General features: G+C 37.3%; 1 protein-coding gene across 4 annotated transcripts in view; it reads left to right on the plus strand.

The window, feature by feature from the left end:
• NRG1 (neuregulin 1) overlaps nt 1-24,276 on the plus strand; it is a gene marked incomplete at its 5' end in the record, with an annotated part of 174,188 nt that overhangs the window by 22,779 nt on the left and 127,133 nt on the right. For all 4 annotated transcript variants that reach the window (XM_081320319.1, XM_081320318.1, XM_081320320.1 and 1 more), the window contains one exon: nt 15,073-15,256. In XM_081320319.1, the coding sequence (XP_081176445.1) occupies nt 15,073-15,256 (184 nt within the window). The remainder of the gene's footprint in view (nt 1-15,072; nt 15,257-24,276) is intronic.

Here is a 24,276-nt window from a genome sequence, read left to right on the forward strand (position 1 = left end):
GCTTCTGAGATGTTTTTGATGTAGGGTAGTGTTATTCTTTTCATAGCTTGTGTTCATTGTGCTGTAGGGCAGAGGTTCCCAACCTATGGGCCATGGCCCACTACTGGGCCGCAGCCTGTTGGCTCCCAGGCCACATGAGTAACTGGGCAGTGCACATGCCTGTGCACGTGCTCACCCCCCTCATGCCACCGTTGCTGCAAGTGTTGTGCGGGCAGCAGCAGCACCACTAGTATGGCATGGATGGCGGCAGCACCGCAAATGACAGGTGGCCCGCGGTGTAATCTTTGCATGCGGGCCACAGCATGATCCTTATCTGGGGGGGGTGGCGCAACCTTTGCACCGGGGGTGGCATTGCTGCAGGCCACGGTGTGAGCTTCGCACAGGTGTGGTGGCATGAACCTTGCGCCAGGGGTGGCTTCACTGCAGGCCATGGCATGATCCTTGCACTGGTGGTAGCATCACTGTGAGCCTGGAGGCGGTGGCATCACAAGCCTCACATAGGCACCGCCATTGCTCAAAGCGTCCCATGCTTCCTTGCAGCCCTATTTGCGTGGTGCACATGCTCACAGCCTGTTTGTACATGTGCTCACACATGTGGCCACATCCACATTTGCTCATGTGCAAGTAAAGATGCCTGCCCCTCCCTCTTCCCCCAGCCACCAAAACAAGAAGGTTGGAGACCCCTGTTGTAGAGGGTTGAGTGGTCAGACACTTTTTCATAATTATCTGGGTTTCCATTTTGTTGGAAGATGTTGTCTAGGTAGTTGTGTAGGTAGACTTGTTTCCTTCTTCTAGTGCTCTGAGTTGCTGGAGTGTGTTTGTACTCATCTAAATAATATTCTTAACAGAACTCCTCTTGCTGGAGGTTGCGTTCTTACTTTGGTAATGGAGGGTTTGTTGTCACTGTGTGTTGGGGGGAGAGAGCACGGGGGGAGGCTCAGCTAATCTCAATGTACACATGTTGTACTTTGACAATAAAGGTTTATTATTATTATTATTATTATTATTATTATTATTATTATTATTATTATTATTATTATTATTAATGGAGCACTTGTTTAGTATGGGTTGTTTTTTAATAGATTTGCCTTTCTAATTCACCATTGTTTTCTCTGCTGATAAGGATATCCATGAAGAATAGTGTGTTGTTTTCTTCTTCCCTGATAATTTTTATCAGTTTTTTAGTTATTGTTGATAGTTTCATGTGTCTATTTTAGTTGTTCCTTTTTTTAATATGACAAAGATGTCCTCTACATACCAGATCCATAATTTTGATTGTGTATGTGTATGTGTATGTGTATGTGTAGGAGTGTTATATTTTCTAGCAATAGCATTATGGGGTCTTTGCTATGAGTACTCAAAATGATAATGTCGTAAGCGTTCCTATGATTTGTTGGTATTTTTGGTATATTTGTCCATCAAACTGAAAGTAGGTAGTGCAGCAGTTATGGATGAGGTTCATGATTCCGGATATTTATATACAGGTTTGGTATAGGTGGTACCTTGCTCAATAGTAGCAACTGTGAGAGAGATCTCGGAGTCCTAGTGGACAGTCATTTAGATATGAGCCAGCAGTGTGCTGCAGCTGGCAACACAGTGTTAGGCTGCATTAACAGAGGGATAGAATCAAGATCACGTGAAGTATTAATACCTCTTTACAATGCCTTGGTAAGGCCACACTTGGAATACTTCATCCAATTTTTGATCACGATGTAAAAAAGATGTTGAGACTCTAGAAAGAGTGCAGAGAAGAGCAACAAAGATGATTAGAGGACTGGAGGCTAAAACATATGAGGAACGGTTGCTGGAATTGGGTATGTCTTAATGAAGAGAAGGACAAGGGGGACATGATAGCGGTGTTCCAATGTCTCAGTGGCTGCCACAAGGAAGAGGGAGTAAAGCTATTCTCCAAAGCGCCTGAAGGCAGGACAAGCAGCAACGGATGGAAATTAATTAAGGTGAGAAGCAACCTAGAACTAAGGAGAAATTTGCTGACAGTTAGAACAATTAATCAGTGGAACAACCTGCCTCCAGAAGTGGTGAATGCTCCAACACTGGAAGTTTTTAAGAAGAGACTGGACAGCCATTTGTCTGAAATGGTATAGGGTTTCCTGCCTGAGCAGGAGGTTGGACTAGATGACCTCCAAGGTCCATTCCAACATTATTATTATTATTATTATTATTATTATTAGTAGTAGTAGTAGTAGTAGTAGTAGTAGTAGTAGTAGTAGTAGTAGTATATTTAGTATTTTTGGCTACTTTGGGTGTGTTGCGTGGTACATAGATTCTTGATAATTCTGGATCCATGGACATAGTTCCATGACATTGAATGAAACCATAAAATAAAGGCCTACAAAAAATGAGGGTCCTCCAGAAAGTTTTCTCCAGGAAAATTGGAGGCCTCCAGAAAGTTCCCTCGTCTAGAAAATTCAGGGCCTCCAGGAAAAATTCCTCTAGAAAACTGGGAAGCAACAGAAAATTTCAGCTGGGGAGAGTGCCTCCAGAAAATTTCTTTGAGGGAAAATGGGAGCCTCCAAAAAAAGTCCAATTTTTTTTTCCTCCAGAAAACTAAATGCTTCCAGTGATTTTCCAAAATTTTCCTTCACAAAAATGGAGGCCTCCAGAAAATCAAACATCTAAAAATAGAAGAAGATGAAATTGTGGTTTTATTCAAAATCATAGTACTCTTTATATCAAAAGTAAACCTTGACCTACCTGACAGAATATGTGCTTGAATGTAAAGGAGAAAAGCTAATTATAGAAACATTATTACAAATGTTTTTAACGATCTGTAATAAAAAGGGAAATGTTATAAAGAATGAATATATACATATTTTCCCTTCAGTTCGGTTGTGTCTGATTCTCAGAGACTGATTGGACAAGCCCCTGAAGATTTTTCAGAAATAGTTTGCCATTGCCTCCTTCCTAGGGCTGAGAGAAAGTGACTGGCCCAAGGTCACTCAGCTGGCTTTGTGACTAAAGCAGGACTAAAACTCGCAGTCTCCTGATATCTAGCCTGATACCTTAACAACTAGAAAAAAAACTGGCTGTCTGCACGCACACACAGACACACACACAAAGACAGAGATATAAGAAAAAAATGTAGAATTAGTGTGAAAATGAGAGTGAAGTGAAATATTCATATTAGAGAAAAATTAGTACAAGTGAACAGATATTGCAAGTGAAACAATACCTGTGGGAAGTTTGCATTGCTTATAAAAATCTGTGAATGCTAGTCCATTATCCTGAAGACAAAATGATTCTGCTGGACCCCAACATCAGTTTAAACCTAGCCAAGAAACCTTTAGGTGGTGACTATGGCAACAAAGATTCTTGTTTCCATCTGAAGCCAGCTCGAGCATGGTAGTCAGTCTGGTAGTAGGGAAAACAGCTGTGCAGCACGAGGAAGTTGCTTGACTGTAGTAATCCTGTTTGGCAGGTCAAGGGTGATCCCTTGCCTGCCGGGATTTGTGCAATGCCGTGGGCTAGGAAAGCACTCTTCTAATAAACCCCAGATGTTTCTGCTGTTTCCACTCTGTACGTTTTACTTAAGCTTGAAAATAAGTCCAAAAACAGAATTAGCAAAAGGGAGAAGAGATTTGCTATTAGTCGCTGAAGAATTTCCCTTTTGATATTAATAGTTAACTCTCTTTAAAAAGAAATATCTCAGTATATTTTACAAAGGCAATCTTTCTCCAAAATGAACCACTTCCTTTAGATTTCAAGTGGACGCAAGACTACTGTCACATACTCTACATGGGGTGGTCCTTGAAGCGCATCAAGAAGCTGTAGTTGGTTCAAAATGCAGCAACGCAGGCAGTTATTAGCACCTATTGATTTGTGCTTGTTACATTTCTGCTCTGTGAGTGGCATTGGTTGCCTTAAGTATGGTTCTGGATTCAGCTCAAGATGCTGATGAAACTCTTGTCATTACATGGAATGCGGAACTGACTTTTCCCAAATTGTCCTCCTATCATATCAGATCTTGAAGGAGAAGCATGTTATGGTTCCCATCAATTAAACAACATTGGTAGACCCAAGAAGAGAGTATTTCATTTACTTTATTTATTTATTAAAATTATTTTTGCTTATTTCACTGTTGCAGCAACTATGGGAGGCTTACAAAATGATAAAAAGGTAACAGAAAACTATTAAAATTAAGAAGATTAAATAGCAAACTAAAAACCAAGAGAAGATGAAACATGGGGTGGGGATCAGCCACATCCAGCATAGAGTTCCCCTATCAATTTTAAGGCTCTTCCAGAAGGCCAGGAGTGTGGGGGCCAACCTCACCTCCAGCAGGAAAATATTACAGAACATACGAGCCACAACAGAAAAGGCTCTTCTCCTAGACCTCATCAGCCAAAATGTCCTGTAGTAGCTCCTACCTTGTGGAATATCATCCACCTGGAGATTAAATTGGCCCTGACATTTTGGTCTTTCATAAGACCCTAAAGATATAGATACTGTATGTTCCTTGGGCATAAGCGTTAAGTGTCAGACTCATTGAAATGGTTTTGTTGATGTGTTATATGTTCAAGGCAGAACAAATTTGAAAGCCAATACTATTTTTACTGTAAGAATCTTGCAAATAAGAATGCTCTTCCCCTTCCCCTTTATCTTCATGAGAACTACAGAGAGTTATGTTTTGATTTCTTTTATTTGACTGTTGTTTTGGTGCAACTCTTCCTCCTGTTTCTCAAGGTTATTGATGATTATCAGTTGTTTTATCTCAGCTGATGGTTATGTATTTATTTTGTCCTTTTGTCAGGCATGAAAGAACAAATCCAAATGGTGAAGGTTCAGTTTACTTGACTTATTGCTAAAATCCTATTTCCAGGAATCTTCTCAACTACTAGACAGCACCTGGTTATACTTAGATAAAGGTCAATGGCAATCAAGGGGAATTGGACTTAGTTTATTTGTTGCTACATAACAATAGTAGACTGATCACTCTTTTTATTCCTCTCCCTGGCTCAGCCAGTCCTTCCCTTATAGTTTTTGCTGGCTTAACTATGGTTCAACCACCCAGAGTCACTTGATGAGAAATGCAGCCATATGAATTGAATGACATAAACAAATTAATAAATAAGTAAATAGGAACCACCAGATTTCACAGTTCAAAAAATATATTTGAAGTTTTAATCTTAATAACGGTGCATCTGGCAGGGATAGAAGAATATACAACCCAATATAAAGAGGACTTCTTGGTTATGTAAGGTTGGTGCAACTTTTACAAGTCCAGCAACAAAGCTCAGTTTAAGCTGGATGAATGTCTTACCCCCATCTGATTAGATAGATAGATAGATAGATAGATAGATAGATAGATAGATAGATAGATAGACAGACAGACAGACAGACAGACACACACACACACACACACACACACACACAGACAGACATATGTGCATATATACATATACATAGGTGTAGAGGTATAGATATAGCAATAGCACTTGGACTTATATACTGCTCCATAATGCTTTACAGCCCTCTCTAAGTGCTTTAAAGAGTCAGCATATTGCCCCAAACAATCTGGGTCTGCATTTTACTGACCTCGGAAGGATGGAAGGCTGAGTCAACTTTGAGCTGGTCAGTATCAAACTCCTGGCAGTGAGCAGTGAGTTAGCCTGCAATATTGCATTCTAACCACTGTACCATCACGTTTTGCTTCTCATCCAAGAAGCTTCTTCAGCTCTGACTGGATAGTAGGGAATGGAAGGATTTATACTCCTTGCAGACAGCTGGTCATTTGCATTCTTTTAGCGAGTTGAGTCATTGAAGCGCCTCATTTAGACTCGCTAAAAGAATGTAAATGATCAGCTGTCTGCAAGCAGTATAAATCCTGTCATTCCCCACTATCCAGTCAGAGCTGAAGAAGCTTCTTGGACAAGAAGCAAAATGTCTTCAAACAAAAACAAGAAAGTCCAGTTGCCTCATGAACAAAGCAACTTTGGGACAACCAGGACCTGGATGACTGAGAATCTTCATAGACAGTCAGTTAACCACAGTGCATGGATCCTATTGTATTGGGATGTCTTGTTTTGGATATGCTTAGGGTAGAAATGGCTTGTTGCATTTACTTACCACTTCATTACTTACTTAATGAAGATATGTGAATCAAGAAATCAAGAGGCAGCTAACACATTTTATTTCAATATTTTCCACTCTGAGGTAGTCGTTTTGTAGCCGGGGATTTAACTGAAATGTCTTTGCGTTCCTTCAAGTTGATATACAGTACTGTGAGATTCTTGTGACAGTCAACTTAGGCTGTCATCACGTTCTGGATAGACTGCAGTACACTTAGCTTATGACTGCTTTTAAAGATTATTCCAAAATTGCAAATGGTCCAAAATGTATTAACTGCATAAAAAAAACCTGAGCATTTGTGTTCCAGACCCTGCATTAACTCTCATTAAGTTTCTGGATGCAAGTTAAAGTGCTGATTTTGATTTGTAAAGTCCTAAGTAGTTTGGGGCTGCTGTACCTTTAGAATATTGTCCTTCAGCTGGAATTGACAAACTGAAGAATACAAATACCCTGAAGAAAAATTGACTATAATCCTCGTTAATGGAGAGTAGATGGACCGAGCACAGGAGGAGTCCTTTTTTGAGTTGGCCCCCGCATTATGAAACAGCCTGTTTTCATGAAATCAGATTCGCCCTCACCCTGTTGTCATTCTGGAAGCAGGATGGAATCTTAGATAAATTACATATTACTTTGTTTTAATCTATTTTGTTTGAATCCTGTATTCAGGTAGTCCTCGGTTTATGACTACTCCTTCAGCAAATTTGTGTTGACATCGAATGAGTCAAATCATGTGACCACGATCCAGGAAATTGTGATGATGACATCACAGCGAGCTGCAGTCACATGATTGCAATTTTGCAATATTCCCTGCCAGTTCTCACAGGCAAAGTCAGTGGGGGAGCCAGCAGGAAGTTGGATGTTCAAAAGACACATGTGGTCCTTGTTTAACAATGGCAACTGGGATTGCTGTCCTTAAGCAGTGTAGTTACATTGTCTCACTTCATTGCATACGTACATGTTTACATAAACATAGAAGCAACATTCAAACAAAAATATATTAAGTATATTATTTAACATACATTACATGTATTTTATATGTGCACTGCCAAGAGTCATATGATTATGAGGAAAAAAAATTAAAAAGCATCTATGTTTCACTGCACTCCTGCAAATAATTTTGCACATAAATAGAAATTTGGACATGAATATAAACCAAAAGTTTCCAGTTTATTTATTTATTTATTTTATTTTAATTCCATTTATATCCCGCCCTTCTCCGAAGACTCAGGGCGGTTTTACAAACTTAGTTTAAGATTATTACAAGGGAAAAACAAAATGCAATCATCCTAGAGGAGATTTCTAGGAAGATTTTGTATGCATTTGCATATACACAACACACTTTTTCTCCACAATCCTAAAAGTCTTCATAGTTTTTGCTTAACTTGTTCAATTACCTATCATATATTAGCTACACATTTCTTAGCTGCCTAGTATTTTTGTTGTAGTAGTACTGCCTTAAGTCACTATGTACATCAGTTAAACTCTAAACTCGTGCAGTTAAAAAAAAAGCAGTAAGATTTCACAGCATTAACATTTCTGAAACCAGAAATACCCACTGGTTTCTTAATAATATTGCTATTATATGAATGGAAACTGTAACAGAAAGTAAGAATCTCTTCTATGCATATGTAAAATTCAGTATCCTTTTTTCTATTTAGCTGCATATCTTTGTCATCTTGAGGCTTCAGTAACCTGTTTGCAAAGTAGTTTCATTTATAGTTTATTCTTGTAGAAAACAAATCCTTGGGATAGCTCATAAAACTAGAGAAGAAAAGAAAGATACTTCCTAAAGAAAGATAAATCTTCCCAACATCTGCAAATATGTCTTTTAATTTGAACTACTTCTAATGTAAGGCATTTGGTTTAATATTGTTTGATTATTATGCTAGTTTTATTATATCATATTCAAATACTTAAGAGGCGTTAGAAGTATATAAGTTCATTTTATTTCCTAAACTCTGTTCATGATTTTTAGAGGGATATTCCAAGATGAGGCATAGCAAAACACATAACACAATGTTTTCATAGTTCATTACTGCTAATTAAGTTAATATTGCTAAAAGATTTGTGTTAGCATCAATTAAAGGTAAAGGTTCCCCCGCACAGGTATGCTACTCATTTCTGACTCTAGGGGCCGGTGCTCATCTCCGTTTCAAAGCCGAAGAGCCAGCACTTGTCCGAGGACGTCTCCGTGGTCATGTGGCCGGCATGACTAGATGCCAAAGGCGCATGGAACGCTGTTACCTTCCCACCGTAGTGGTCCCTGTTTTTCTACTTGCATTTTTACGTGCTTTCGAACTGCTAGGTTGGCAGAAGCTGGGACAGGCGCTCACTCTGTAACGCGGCACTCGGGATTCAACCCGCCAAACTGCCGACCATCTGATCGACAAGCTCAGCATCTTAACCCACTGAGCCACTGCATCAATTACTGCCAGATAAATGGCCATCATACTTATTTTAACATGATATTTGTTTTTAATTTAATCAATTGCTGTTTCATTGCACTGTTGGCAATTCTCCTTTTATATGTCATGGGTACATGTATCAGCAAGCTAAGGGAGAACATTGGATGTCATCTATAAAAGTGTGGCCAAAATATATTAATTGTATGGTGGTACAAAACAGTATGATTTTCTTCAGAAGCAAGAAATGAGAAGGAAACATTATCTTACAATGTTTATTTGCATCAACCATGTGAAAATGCTGGCAAAGAAGTAAAACTACAGGTAGTCCTGGACTTAATGATCATAACTGAGCCTGAAATTAACCCGTGATTGTTAAGTGGGTCACCATGTGTATGCCCAATTTTGCAACCTGTGTGGCAATGGTGGTTATTGCTGCAGTTGTTAAGCAAATATCATAGTTGTTATATGAATTCATCATATCCAATGGGCACTTTTTGTTCCTACAGTAAGTGAGGAATACATGTAGCTCTTCATGGGCATAACTTTATTTCATTTCCCATTATATCACTTTTACAAGTAAAATCCTCATTCTGTCATTCATCATTGCAAATTTGTAAGGAATGGTTGAAAAATATGTTACAATTGTTTTGAATCATCAGGTTCTAATTGATAGCAGCTAGTATCTTCTGTTAAGTGGATCTCTGACAGGAAACAGTGCTCAGATTTTGGAGATGTTATGCTTACTATATTGATCAGGAACCTCGTAGTTTGGCCTTCTCTATAGTTTTTTCAGTGTTAAAGATTAATTTCAGACTTTTTCAACCAATGAATTATGCCTTGGTATATTTATTCATATTATTAATTTCCACATGAAAGGCTGAGAATCAGAAGTCTCTGATTACTCGAGGGACACTGATACATTCAAGGACTTCTGACTTCTGTGCCTAATTCTGAGAAGTGATGATAACTTTTATACTTCAGATAGATGGATAGAACTCAATAGGCTATCATTTCTTGGTCCCCGTTATGACTTTTTACTATTCTGGGCTACTCAGTTGATTGTTATCCACTATTGTTATGCATAAGTTGCTTCTTATGAGATGGGCTTTCATATAAATTAATTAGATAGATAGATAGATAGATAGATAGATAGATAGATAGATAGATAGATAGATAGATAGAGACAGATAACAGTAGATAGACAGACAGACAGACAGACAGATAGATAGATAGATAGATGATCTCTGATGCATGCTAAATGAGCTGAGCATTGACTTCCAAGTACAATTCAGGGTGCTAGTTGTTACCTTTAGGCCCTTCGTGCCAAGGTAACCTGTGGGACTGCTTTTCATCCTACCTGATATACTTGGGAAGATTGGATGTGCTCCAAGTCCTTTCTTATCAACTTGTGGCTCCAAGGAAGTATGCTTTCTCTGTTATGGCCCTGGCCTCTGAAACTTCATCCTCCCAAAGATATAAACAACCTCCTCTTTTCTGGCTTTCCCAAAGTCCTTAAAACCTGTCTTTGGTCCCAAGCCCGTGGTTAATGTCTACTGGAAGAGTTTCATATAACATTAAGCCAAATCAAATCACATTACAGCTGGGTTTAAAAAAAATAAAATAAAGGGTGTACCCTTGATAAGGTCTGTAAATAACTGAAGGAGAAACCACACAGGAAATCTATAATAACAATTTGCCACTTCCATTATCAAATCAATTACTTCAAATTATTGATTCTCCAAATATATATATGAATATTTAACATAATCCATAATATCTTGAATTATTTGCCCTTGTCCATTAAACTTAGCATAAATTGCAACGCTGCTCCATCTGTTAAATATACTTCTGTAAATATTGGAAGCATGTCTTCTAAATTCAGGTTTGGATGTAAGATCTCCCTTTCTCTGTGAATATCGTTTTTAATATATGATGAAAAATAATAATTAAAAAAACTTCAGTCAAATTACTTTCTTAAGCAATAGGGAAAGATTTCAGAAGAGGGAAAGCATGGAACATATAGAAATGTTTGAGCACCCTCATATTGATTTGTAGACAGCTGATGATAACAGTTAGGAAAGATCATATTGCAAATTTATCCCATTAAGAAACTCATGTAGGATAAAGAGTAAAGATAACATTTACTTGATGATATGTATGAGTGCAAAATACTTATGAAAGTAAATTAATACTTTATGTTACGGTTTTGTCAATTGGGTAAAGTATATTCTTGAAAACTATGTGTTTGATGCAGGTTTTTGCAAACTATTGCAAACTTACTAAGTAGAATCTAGGATTTACAATGTACTGTATGTATTTAGGTAAATAAGTAGAAATAGACAGACTGTCCAATGGTAGTCAAAAAGCATATTATCCAGCCACATCAATGTGTGGTACTTAGCTAACAAATTGAGACCATTATGCAGTCTTAGCATAATCAAAAGCTTCCATGGACAAATTGTTTAATTTAATTTCAAAAATGTCTAGGTTTTCACATTTGTCTCCTAGTTCATAGGATTTATAACACAATTTGACAATTTTGAAAAGAATATTAGAATCCACAGGAAGAATGTAAAAATAATAACTACCTGATCTACCAGAAAATTTACTTAAAATTAACACTATATAATCACTATCACTGTACAGCACAAAATTGATAATACTATATATAGCAGTGCATGAGCTGTGGTTTCAATTGTTCCAAAATGCCTGAGGTAAAAATTTCTCTGCCAAAGATATGGGAATATATCAATATTTTCCAGTAAGTCTGAGCCACTGACACAAAGTGATGATATTAGTACTGTGAATTGTTCAGTTCACAGTACTTAGCAAACAATAATAGATAATGTCAAATGTTCAGGCTACAAATAAACCTCCTTATAAAGTATAAGATTTTAGACAGACACCAACTTGGTTGGAACCAATCTTATAATATTTATTGATTCTACTTGAGATATGCAGAGAAATAGAAATATTAAAATACAATATAATATAAAATACAATATAGCTTAGGGACAATCTGTTTTATGGGAAAATACAAACATTTATGAACTATAGATTACATGGCATCAGTAGAAAACCACAAAGATGATTTGGGGAAGGTATGTAACCCAGTCACTTGGCTAAATCTGACTTATGACTGAGACAGGAAGAATTACCCTAGCAGAGAGCACAATGCTTCTTCTATCCTACCAGACTATGTGGCTCTTTCCAGGCTGCCTGAGTTTTTTTGCCACCTTATGTCCTGCTTACGACTGAAGAGTAGTAGAAATTTTGGTGATTGCAACTGTTACCTGTATTGTTATTACTTTATGTTATATAATTTTATTGTACCGTATTTTAGGTCCATTTAGTTTTATAGTTTTATAGACTTTAGATATATGTATATGCATTTCTACTGTAGTGTTTTCTGGCCTAAATGCAGTAATAAAGATTTTGATTTGAGAAAGCAAAAAGGTATTAGAACTAAACATAGTCTTGGCTGTCTTTGACATAAAAAGGGAAGGGAAAACGCTGTTACTGTTCTTTTACTATAGCCTGGCCTATATCAATAATATAAGTTACAAAATTTCTTATGGAGTCAGTTCTACTTCAAAGGGCTGACATCCTAGTTAAATGCCTGTTATGCTCACTGTCTCCCCCCCCCCCCCGCATACCTTCTTCAAAGTTATTTTTGTGGTTCTCCACAGTGTTTGCTGCAAAAAGGTTTTTTATGTAACTAGATTGCCTATACTGAAAAAAAGCTAAGACTGTATTCAGTATTTTATTGAAAAATATTAAGGCTGCAATACAAACTTACTTGGCAGTAAATTCAGTAAAACGGCTCTTATTTTGGGGTTGGCATTCAATAGGTTATGCTGCAAATGTGTCCTTCACAAGATATTTATGTGCTATGTGAGATAATAGTTAGGAAACTTTCATGATAATTTTTGTGCAACTTAGTTGTCTATATCTTTATCTTTTAGCTTTCCCCCCCCCCCCTGAATTCAATGGGATTTATTCCCAAATTTTTGTAGTCCTATATCTGGCCTACAATGACAATCAGACAAGCTGCCTTTGTATTTTTAAATAAAATTTAATACATGCCTTTTCCTTTTAACAAGAAATAGGCTTTTTTTGAAAAGCTGCAAAGCTGCTGACAGTAAGCTAATTAGAACAAGATCAGTTAATGATACCTGATGAAGCAAAAATACCGCAATGATTTGCAGAATCTATAGATTGGATTCTACAGAATCCAAGTTCTCTTAATTTTTCCACAGTTAACTTTTCTCTGAAATTAATCATATTCAAAAAGGACCACCAAGTATCATGTTAAGGAAGTAAAATCTCTCAGCTATACTTGGATGTCTGTCTGTTTTCCTATCTTTAGCATGTAATTTTGTAGTAATTCAATAAAATCTCAACAGTAGAGTTGACAATATATAATCCAGCCTGTTTAGGGAATAACACCTTGATGATCTTTAAAATATTTTTTTTCTTTTTCTTTTGCTGTGTCTTTATTTGTTTTTTTTTCTTTTGCTGTTTCTTCATATTAATTCAGGCATGGCTTTTGCCCATCTCATGTGAAAGTAACAATTTTATTTCTACAGACAAGATAAATACTATACTTACTGGTAGATGTACAGTACATGATAATAAAATTGACTTTACATCAATAACTGTAACAGCTGTATGTTTCTAATATCTGGGGAAGAAGCTTTCCTATGATTTCCTCACCACATTGGCTAATTATCTTGATCTTTTTAAAAAATATCAACTGTGCCATAGGATGTTAATTGATGCTTAACAGCCAAAATATCAAACAGCCTTGGTTTGAATTCTCCTGAGTCTTGGTATAGTCAAAATTACATGCATTGAAATATATTTAAATAGCTGAACTATTAAAAATGAAGCTGAAAATATTAGAATGAAAATTTAAAACCAAAAAAGGCCTTCTTTTTTTGTTTCCAAATGGATGAAAATGTTGTGTTTGCTGTGTATTACACAGCAAACATGGCCTACTGGATCCCAAGGAATATGCCCTTCAGTTGCACACACCTCCCCTCTTCACACAGATTGGCAGCTGACATATCTGATTTTATATATGGATTTCCTTCTTTGGCAAGTAGAGAGAATTGGAGATTTCCATTCAAAACTTGCCTAAAAGGAAAATAAAGTAAAACCATAAGCATGCTTCCTGCTTTTCATTGAAATCTGCAGATGCACTGTGTTCACCCTGCGCAATAAGTCATAAACAAGTTATGCAACTCAAGTCAGGGGGAGAGGGGTAATTGGGCTGGTATTCCAGCTTGGCTTTTTATGTCATGGAAACATCTGCAATCAAAGCCAGTGTTTATTTTATTACAAAATGTAATGTACTGTATAAAGTGTTCCCTCTTTGAAAGGAGAAACTAGATCCTGAAAGATATTCCTTTAAGTTTCAGAATTGGAGAACAGTGTAAATAAAACTGGCCTATTACTAACAGAGATAGACTCTTTCTGAAGAACAAATTTTATTGTACTGACACAGCCTGGCTTTATTGGAGTGTGGCTCTATATTACAGCATAATCTGAAGGATCACAAAGCAACAACTTTTCTAACACTAGTGTGATTTCTTCTTCTGGAACTGCTAAAGATGTTGCTTAAATTTCCATTAGAAAAGAAATGCAAGATGTAAATTTAGTGATTTCTATCTAATGGTACCATTTATATAGCAGGCATCAACAGTAATTATATAATTATGTATTTTTAAAAACCTAAAATAGTTGCATGAATGATTTATCTAAATGCAACAATTACTAACTCCCAAACATTTTATAGGTTAATAAACATTCTAAAATAAGTTTTTCCTTGGCAGGGAAAGGAATGCTTTGCAGGCAAGGTAGATTTCTCTGGGCTACAGAGCTTTCTTCTAGTGATTATATTATAATCTGTTGTGGAATGAGTGGAAATCTTCTCGAATTCCACTTCCAGCCATCCTTGAGATCCAGGAACAAGAGGATTACAGTGTCAGTTTCCAAGAGTCTGCAAACTACAAATGATGGAATGGGAGAGAACAGCATTTCCCAGTCATATTATCAGTTCATCCAAACAATAACATAATCATAATAGTAAAGTTGGAAGGGATCTTGGAGGTCATCTAGTCCAACCCCCTGCCCAGGCAGGGAACCCTATATCATTTCAGACAAATGGATGTCCAGTCTCTTCTTAAAAACTTCCAGTGTTGGAGCATTCACAGCTTCTGGAGGCAGGTGGTTCCACTGGTTAATTGTTCTCATTGTCAGGAAGTTTCTCCTTAGTTCTAGGTTGCTTCTCTCCTTGATTAGTTTCCATTGTTTAATACACAGAATATACAGGGCATAACAAACTTAGCAATTCAAAGCAGTTTTGGTTGTTATCATTAAGTATCCTCCCATTTGTTTCCCTTCATTTCATGATATATATATTTTTTTCATGAAACTGGCAACTTTCACATAAAGAGTTGCATAATCTCAAGATATCCTAAATGCTCCAAGTTGCTCAGATGTCTCTTTCTGCCTTTGTTTTTCAATTTCAAAGACGACCTAGTCACTTACACCTTATTATTTTTTTCCTTAGCTGTGCCTCCTAAATTGAAGGAGATGAAAAGTCAAGAATCTGCTGTGGGTCAGACACTAGTTCTCAGATGTGAAGCCAGTTCTGAGCACCTTTCTCTCAAATTCAAATGGTTAAAGAACGGAAAAGAAATAACAAAAAGAAACAGACCAGAAAATATCAAGATAAAGAGCCCAAAAAAACAAAAGTAAGTATATAGCAGTGTATCTAAAAAGCTGAGAATTGTTCACCATGATGCAGATCTCAACTGTATTAATGATCTCAGATGCCCAAAATGTGTTATCCTGTTTGGAAAGAGATAATTAATGGAAATAAGTTATTATTTTATTTTAACTTAGTGATTTTAAAATGCTGCTGTTATATCTTATTTCATAAAAAGTTAAACAGAAACTCTTTGTCATCATTAAGCTAGTTCTATAGGGCAGAATTTCCTTACAATGAATGTATTTCTAATCCTGCAGTGGTAGTGCAATAATCCAAACTGTGCATAAAAGTATAAATTTACTAAAGCAGTGTGCATCCAATGTGCTAGACACATTCACAGTCTAATAATCATTGTGAGAGACGAAAAAGAAATCCTTAATTTACTAGCTAGGTATTTTATGTTTCAGGAAAAAAATAGCTACAGTTTCCTCTCATTCTTGCTTAGAAAACTCATGGACCTGTTGCATGATAGCCAGAATCAATATATTTTTAATGATCTGGTTAGAATGTGAATATAATTTTTCATTGATTTGACTAGACTGATTTTTAATCTTTAACATTTGTGCAATCAATATATCTTGATTGGTTTTGGATACATTTAAACTCTCTATTGCTTAGTTTAATCTGCCTCAAAGAACAGTTATGAAGCTAAAATCTTGATATGAATTTAAAAAAGTTAACATGAACATTTTGATGTGTTTTAGTCCATTTCCTCTGAGTGAGCTCAGTTGGACCAAATATCAAGGCACAAGTGTCCTTCATGGTGCTGATTTTATCGTATGTTCATTAAAGGAAGATGAAGCAGAGTTTTTGTTAGTTCATTTCAAACAATGAGTGTCTGGAAAGCTTATTATGCTTATTGTTCTGGCTGCAATTTTCAATCCCAAACAGTTGCCAAAATCAATGAAAACACTTAATTTTTTTGTTAAACCAAAGTCCTTTTTTCCTCTGTGTGTCTTATATTAAATACTAGAATACTAAATTGCCATCAGCTGTCGCTATATTAAATATAGTGAAGGATGACTTAGGAAGTCAGTTGGGTTTAAACTGAACATGATTAATTGAAGCAGTAGAGTTCTTAAGGCCATTCAACTGGCAGAAAAGACTTTCTATTTCATACAAAGCTCAAATAGGTTGAAGTATTGCAGGAAAATAACAGTTTTACAGATGGATCCAGGTTACCTTGGACCCAGGTTTGAGTCCAATATTATATATTTTGTATGTAATATGGTCCCTCTGGTACATTGAGAGACATGCTTTAACAAATGAACCTATTTGGAAGGATTGATTCAATAAGCATTTATAAAAATTACTGGTCTTGATGTTACATTTCAGTAACAGCTTACATGGTTGGGAAGTTAAGCTTGAAAGTTTGTAGAAAATTCCAGATGGACTCTGAAAATTCAAGAGACAAGCTATGAATTTTTTCGGGTAAACGGATGTTATCTTGGATAAAATATCTTGGGGGAAAAATTGCTTATTGTCATAGCTGCCACACTGCATGAATTTTGTAAAATTAGTAGATATATTTTATATGGATTTGTATTTCTAAAAGCATAGTGTATCAGTATCATGGTCATAGTTTGAGATTAGATTTCATATCAGCTGAAGACAGTACAGACAGTCCTCAACTTGCAACCACAATTTAGCCCAAAATTTCTGTTGCTAAGTGAGATGGTTGTTAAGTGAATTTTGCCCTGTGTTACACCTTTCTTGCCACAATTGTTAACTGAATCACTGCAGTTGTTAAGTTAGTGGCATGGTTGTTAAGGGAATCTGGCTTCCCCCTTAAAATTGCTTGTCAGATGGTCAAAAAGCCGGAACACTGAAGCCGTCATAAATATGAACCAGTTGTCAAGCATCCGAATGTAAATCATGTGACCACAGGGATGTTGCAACGGTCGTAAGTATGAAAAACGGTGATAAGTCACTTTTTAGTGCCATTGTAACTTCAAATGGTCACTAAATGAACTGTTGTACATAGAGGACTACCTGTATGTGGCACAAGGAAGGATTATGATTTCCACCCCTAGATCTTCTACTAGATAGAAATGACCTCAGCACATCCTAATTTTGCTTTATTTTGCCTGCATGTTTTCCTGCTTTGAATGGAGCTTTGCTCCTCCTTTCCCACCCCTTTCTTGGCTGTGCTGCGATTTCCTGAACAATTTTCTGGATGAAACTTTTGTGGTCAGAACACAAAATCTGGATGACAGAATTTACTTGAGCTTCAGCCTAACCCACTTTAAGCCAGAAATAGCTTTGAGTTTAGATCATACTGTTAGGTAGACCTGACGAAAACAGTTTACAGAATTCCAAAATACAAACTGGTTACAAAAGAAATAGTTTTATAAATATCTTAAAAGCTCACAGTTTCCTTTGCCAGACCTGATCACCTCATGTGTACAGCTCCGATGTGATATATTTACAAGTTTGCAAGTGAAAGGCTCAATCTCCTGCTTTATATTTGGATGTTTTGTGATACTTTAACACAACTTTCTATTTGCAAGATGTGTGTAAAGATTATATTAAGTTATTCCCTGCCAGAACTGAGAGCTCTTGTTAGATCAGTACAGCTCTTTTTAAGGGAGAGGGGCACGAAGGCTAATTATTCTACAAAAGTTATCATATATGTAAAGGTGATGCAAAATCTGCTAATTAAGCTTCATGGAATGTTCTTCAGTAAAGATTTTATTTAAAAATATATGATCAACAACACAGGAGTTCATATAAGATTTTTATACAGCAGAAACTTATCAATCATATCACAGTTATACTAATATTTAGAACTAACCTTAATTACAATCTTAAAAGGAGTGAAATAGAAACGATTAAATCTATCAGGAAAAAATAAACTTTTAAGTTTTATAATGAAAGTATTGAAATTCCGTCCCTGTCTTTATAACTGGAAATTGATACACTTTGAGAACCCTCTGAATGTAAAAGTTTTGCACATTTTATATATGATTTAAATTAAGCATACCTTGGTATGTTTTAGTTTAATTCATACTGAATTGAGTACAGATTATTTTTATAAAATAAAAAGGCAGTTTTTAAAGCAATTATCAGTAATGTTGGGGGGGTGGCAATAAATACATTTTTGTAGTCGGTACACATATTCAATCCATCTTGACTTCATGCCTTCATTTCTTCCTCCTAACCTGGTCTTCTTTTTATTTACGATCCAGCTTCAATAGATGCTATGCGAAGCTGAAAACATTACTCACTATCATAGTACATATAATTTCAGTGTCAGGCAAACGCTTTGTGCTGGTAGACATGTACACCTATCATACATAAAATGCATGCCATTGTTAAGGATCTTCCATATTCACAACATGTTTTTGTGCTAATCACGGCCTTCCACAAAATATCAATTAACCAGAATGTAACTAACCCTCCTAACGCACCATGATGCTGCCTAAGATTACCAAGAGGGAAGAGGTCACACCTTCAATAAAAGTACCCCATGGTAGACACCCACTGATTTTATTATTGAAGAATGCTCATCGTACTTATATGTGGCCTAAAGAAATGTGAAATATACAGTAGTTAAATGCTAAATTCTGCCTCTTTGTGTCACACCCAAAACAAAAGAATGACACATGACAATTCTTCCAACCTGAGCTCTTTATTGTTTCACACCTATAAACAAAACTTAGGCTTAGGCCCGGGATACTTGCAGGACCGTCTGCTGCTGGGAACGACTTCCCATCGCCCAGTGCGCTCACACAGAGAGGGCCTCCTCAGGGTGCCGTCGGCTAGACAATGTCGGCTGGTGACCCCCAGGGCGAGGGCCTTCTCTGTGGGAGCGCCTGCCCTGTGGAATCAACTTCCCCTTGAGCTTCGGATTGTCCCGGATCTCCGGTCCTTTCGCTGCGGCCTCAAAACACTCCTTTTCCATCAGGCTGACCTGGACTGACAGGGATTTTAATAATGTTTTTAATTTTTAACTTAATTTTAACTTTTCTACTGGGGCTATTAATTTAATTTCTTTTTAACTTTTGTATTATTGTATTTTATTGTTGTTAGCCGCCCTGAGTCCTTCGGGAGATAGGGCGGCATATAAGTCCCAATAATAAATAAATAAAATAAATAAAACTTGCCAGACTAAAGATGCTACCATCTACATTTGTAACATACTCTGTGAACTAATAGGGAGGTGTTGTCTTCACTCTTCTTTCTCTCACACATACCATCTGAGCTGAGTTGCCTCTTAGGTTCCAGAAATTCAGCCCTCCTCCTAGGTCTAGCAATTCACCTCCTCACTACCTTCCACCACACTTTATACCAGGGCTTTTCAACCAGTGGTACGGGTACCAACTGTGGTACATTGGCACCTGGCAGGTGGTACGCAACCATCCTAGAAAAGTGGTAGCGGGGGAGGGGAATGAGCTGAACTGGTGGCAGCACCGCACAAGCTTGAGCGAGAGACGGCTAGAGCTGCAGGGCTGTCAGGGCTCAGTGGAAGCGCCAGGATCAGCACCAGGCTCCAGCTGGAGCTCAGCGCTGATCCTGGCATGTCTGCTGAGCCCAGAAGAAGCGCCGATCAGCTGGAATGTTGCAGCATCTCCAGGGTCTTGTGATTTACATTCAGATGCTTGGCAACTGATTCATATTTATGATGGTCACAGTGTCCCAGGGTCATGTGAAGTGACCAAAACCTGCTGCAACCACCCAGCAGACGGGGGAATAAAAACCAAACACCCCCACCCCACCCCCGCTGCCAATCCTCAACAGAAATGCTAACAGCAATGAAAACCTCGGACAGGAGAAAGAGCGCCGCTGGGCGGGCAGGCAGGTGTCTTGCTCGGCTGTGGCTTGGGGGGCACTTTTTTTCAGTGCCATTGTAACTTCAAACAAAGCAAACTGTTGTAAGTCAAGGACTACCTGTACTTCATCACTTTTTTCCTTTTTTTTTTTTGGTCATCAAGTTTTTGACACCTTGCTAGGCAACTGGTGGTACTCGGATGTTGCCATATCTTAAAAGTGGTACAATGGGTGAAAAGGTTGAAAAGCCCTCCTTTATACCATGCCAAATTCCTGGTCTTATTTTTAAATTATATAAAAATAATATACTAATAAAATCAGATGGCGCACAAAGCCTGGCCTGGCAGGGATATATGCTATGTTGCTTACATTTATGCTTGCTAATAGATACAAACAGTATTAGTGTTAGTATTTTGGTCTAATACTTAAGAATGCACTGTTATTATTTCAGTGCTTTCATATTACACAATTTATTGCTTATTTTCATTACTTTATCTTCATCATTACTTTGTAAAGTAAAATAAGCTGAGGTTTAGTAACTGGCCCAATTCAGGCAGCTGTATTATAAAAGAGACTGGACAATAATTTGTCTGAAATTAACTAACTAAAGTCTTTATTGATTAGCCCTTGGGCCATATGAAAGTGCAAAGTTCCAGCAACAAATTGTTACAGTGTATGTCTGAAATGATATAGGGCTTCCTGCCTGAGCAGGGGTTTGGACTAGAACACCTCCAAGGTCCCTTCTAACTCTATCATCATCATCATCATCAATAATAATAATAATAATAATAATAATAATAATAATAATAATAATAATAATAATAATACTCATTTACATCTGTCTTGTGTTCATAAGTTAAGGAGATCAGTTCAGTTTATTATTGGACTAATAATACATTATAGAAAGGTGCCTGATACAGTTTGAAGGAATGCATAGAAATTTATATAGATTCAATGTGAAGGCTAATCTCCTCCTCATACATGATTTGTATTTGAAAATGAAATCTTAGTTTTCTGTAAGACTATTCATAGGAAGCATGTTTTTATTCACTCCTTGTTTTTATTTTAATGTTCTACCACGGTTTCTGGTGGAAATTAATTTGGTGACTTTCAGGCTGAAATCTGAAACTTGTTCCTCAAATATAAAGCATATATTGTAACTGTGAATAAGAAATCTACAACCTCATTTATTTGCATCCGGCCCTCTCAATTCCTGGCAAATAGATGGGGAAGAAATTGAGGTAGTGACAGATTTTATTTTCCTGGGCTCCAAGATCACTGCAGATGGGGACTGTAGCCAAGAAATTAAAAGACGTTTGCTCCTCGGGAGGAAAGCCATGGAAAAACTAGACAGCACACTAAAAAGCAGAGACATCACCCTGTCAACAAAAGTGCGTATAGTCAAGGCTATGGGTCTTCCCAGTTGCAATGTATGGCAGTGAAAGTTGAACCATAAAAAAGGCTGAGCGCCAAAGAATTGAGGCCTTTGGTGCTGGAGAAGACTCCTGCGAGTCCCTTGGACTGCAAGGCGATCAAACCGGTCAGTCCTAGAGGAGATCAACCCTGACTGCTCTTTAGAAGGCCAGATCCTGAAGCTAAAACTCAAATACTTTGGCCACCTAATGAGGAGGAAGGACTCACTGGAGAAGAGCCTAATGCTGGGAAAGATTGAGGGCAATAGAAGAAGGGGACGACAGAGAATGAGGTGGCTGGATGGAGTCACTGAAGCAGTAGGCGTGAGCTTAAATGGACTCCAGCAGATGGTAGAGGACAGGAAGGCCTGGAGGAACGTTGTCCATAGGGTCGCGATGGGTCGAACATGACTTTGCAGCTAACAACAACAACAACTTATAAGATTCATAATGTATGGCCAATGGCTTCACAATGTTAGTAGATATTTAATATTAAAATATTTCCTAAAGTTTGTTTACTCCCATGAGTTCTCATGTGATTCATATAAGAGTACATGTAAGAGTCCTTTTTATTGTTTTCTAAAATTGGGCATGTCTTCCAGAATATTTTCTTATTTTAGCTTTATTTTTCCTTGGTAATTTTGTACAGGATTAAAGTGAACATTTTTGTTCTTTCACAATCCTATTCATATAGCATGCTTCCCCAATTATTTCTTGTTTGAGAATCCCTAAGAACTTTTATACATATTGGTTAATCACAGTGGGGAAGAGATTTCTATTTTTTCCCCTGTCTGGGTCTGGGCACTGGCAAGACAACTCCATATCAGTACCTTGGAGAGCTCACTACAAGAATTTACAGGAAACCTGTTGTTCCACAACTCAGTAATGGTCATCTGAGGTTCAAGAATTTGATCACTTGGCAACTGGCAAGTATTTACAACAGGGTGATGTGGTTGCCATCTGCAATCTTCTTAGCCGGGTTCTGACAAGCAAAGTCAATGGGGAAAGCCGGGTTCTCAAAACTGCCTGATTGACTCAACAAGTTATTCACTTAACAAACATGGCAAAAACAACTGCCTTGCTTAGCAAGTGAAATTCTGATCCCAGTTATGGTTGTAAGTTGAGGACTACCTGTAATAGGTATTAGCTAATGGAAATCCCAACTAGGTATCTTTGTGAAAGTTCAATTCTTTTAAAAACAAAGACTGAAGATTCCAAAGCACGCTGAAAAAGAATGGGTTTTCCATGACTTGTTCTGAGCAGCCTGTTGAAGTGAAATCACTTCCAAAGCTGGAGAAACATCAGAATCTTTTAGAATCTTCATTTTGTATAGAAGGAGGTATGTTTTTGTTTGGAATCTATGTTGGGGTTCATATATTGTATAATTTCTTTAAATCTCTATACAAGAGGAAAGTTTAAGAGCCAGTCTGGTGTAGTGATTAAAGCACCAGTTTAGAAACTGGGAGACACTGAATTCTAGTCCTTGGGTAACACTGGCCCTGTCACTATCCTATGAAGAGGCAATGGCAAACCTTTTCCAAAAAAATCTTGCTAAGAAAATTGCAATAACTAATCCAGACAATTGCCAGAAGTCAAAAACTGACTTAAAGGTATCTCTCCCCCTTCCCAGAAAAATGAGGGAAAGATTGAATTTTATGTCTCCCTTGAATGATGTTCCAGATCTAAGAAGAATTTTTGGCTTTTGTAGCAGACCATTATCTTCATGTTTTGCTCACAAGATTTGTTTTTAGATTTTTTTTCATCTGTGTTATTTAGCTGATCTATGCAGATCTATAACTTATTTCTCCAACAATGAATGGCTGTATTTTAATGCTTAATATTAAAGTTAAAAAGGAGTGCTTAGTTTCATTTTTTTTAATTAAAATATGGTTTATCTCTGATAATTGGTTTATCTCCCAAGGAGGGGAGGAAGAGCTGAATGTGATGAACAGTTGAGGCAGCTGTATGTCTAGCACAGGGGCAGGCAACCTTGGCTCTTTTATGACTCGTGGACTTCAACTCCCAGAATTCCTGAGCCAGCCAAGCTGGCCTAGCCTATTGAAAAAAAGGATTAGGGAGGACATGATAACTGTCTTCCAGTGCTTGAGGGACTGTCACAGAGAAGAGGGGATTGATTTATTCTCCAAAGCAGAGTGAGACAAGAAGTAATGGGTGAAAGCTTGCTTAAGAGAGATCCAACCTAGATGTAAGGAGAAATGTTCTGACAGTGTGATAACAATGGAATTGTTTGCCTCCTGGAGTTGTGGGTGTCCCAACTTTGAAGGTTTTCAAAAACAGACTGGACAACCATTTGACCGGGATGTATAAGGTTCCTGCCTTCAGCAGGTGGTTGGACTAGAAGACCTTCAAGGCCCCTCCCAGCTCTATGATCTAATTTTATAATAAGACCATGTTCCTATGCTACATGGTCAGGTATTGTTTTACTATACTAAACGTATTTCCACATTGCCCTTTTAATCACAAGAAAGGCAGCATAGATTTCAGGGCCACTGTCTTTCATATACTGGATTAAGAGATAAGGCAACAGCTGGAAGACAGAAGCAATTAAGGCATTACCTCAGGTAGGATCTGAGGCCACGATGTGAATAGATGGGGTGGTTTGAGACCTCTAGCCTTATACCCTACATTTGCAATCATCCTATATTTACAAGGATATACAGTGTTTGTATGTTACTAGAAAGATCAGACAGTAGTGAGCAATGAGAATAAAAGTGCTGTAATCTATAATTCATCATTGTAGTGTCTACTTCAAAATGAAACCTAATGTCAGATCCTAAATTAAGCATGTAGTTAACATTTT

Source organism: Vipera berus (genome assembly GCF_964194415.1).
Source record: "Vipera berus genome assembly, chromosome: 2".
Taxonomy (NCBI): domain Eukaryota; kingdom Metazoa; phylum Chordata; class Lepidosauria; order Squamata; family Viperidae; genus Vipera; species Vipera berus.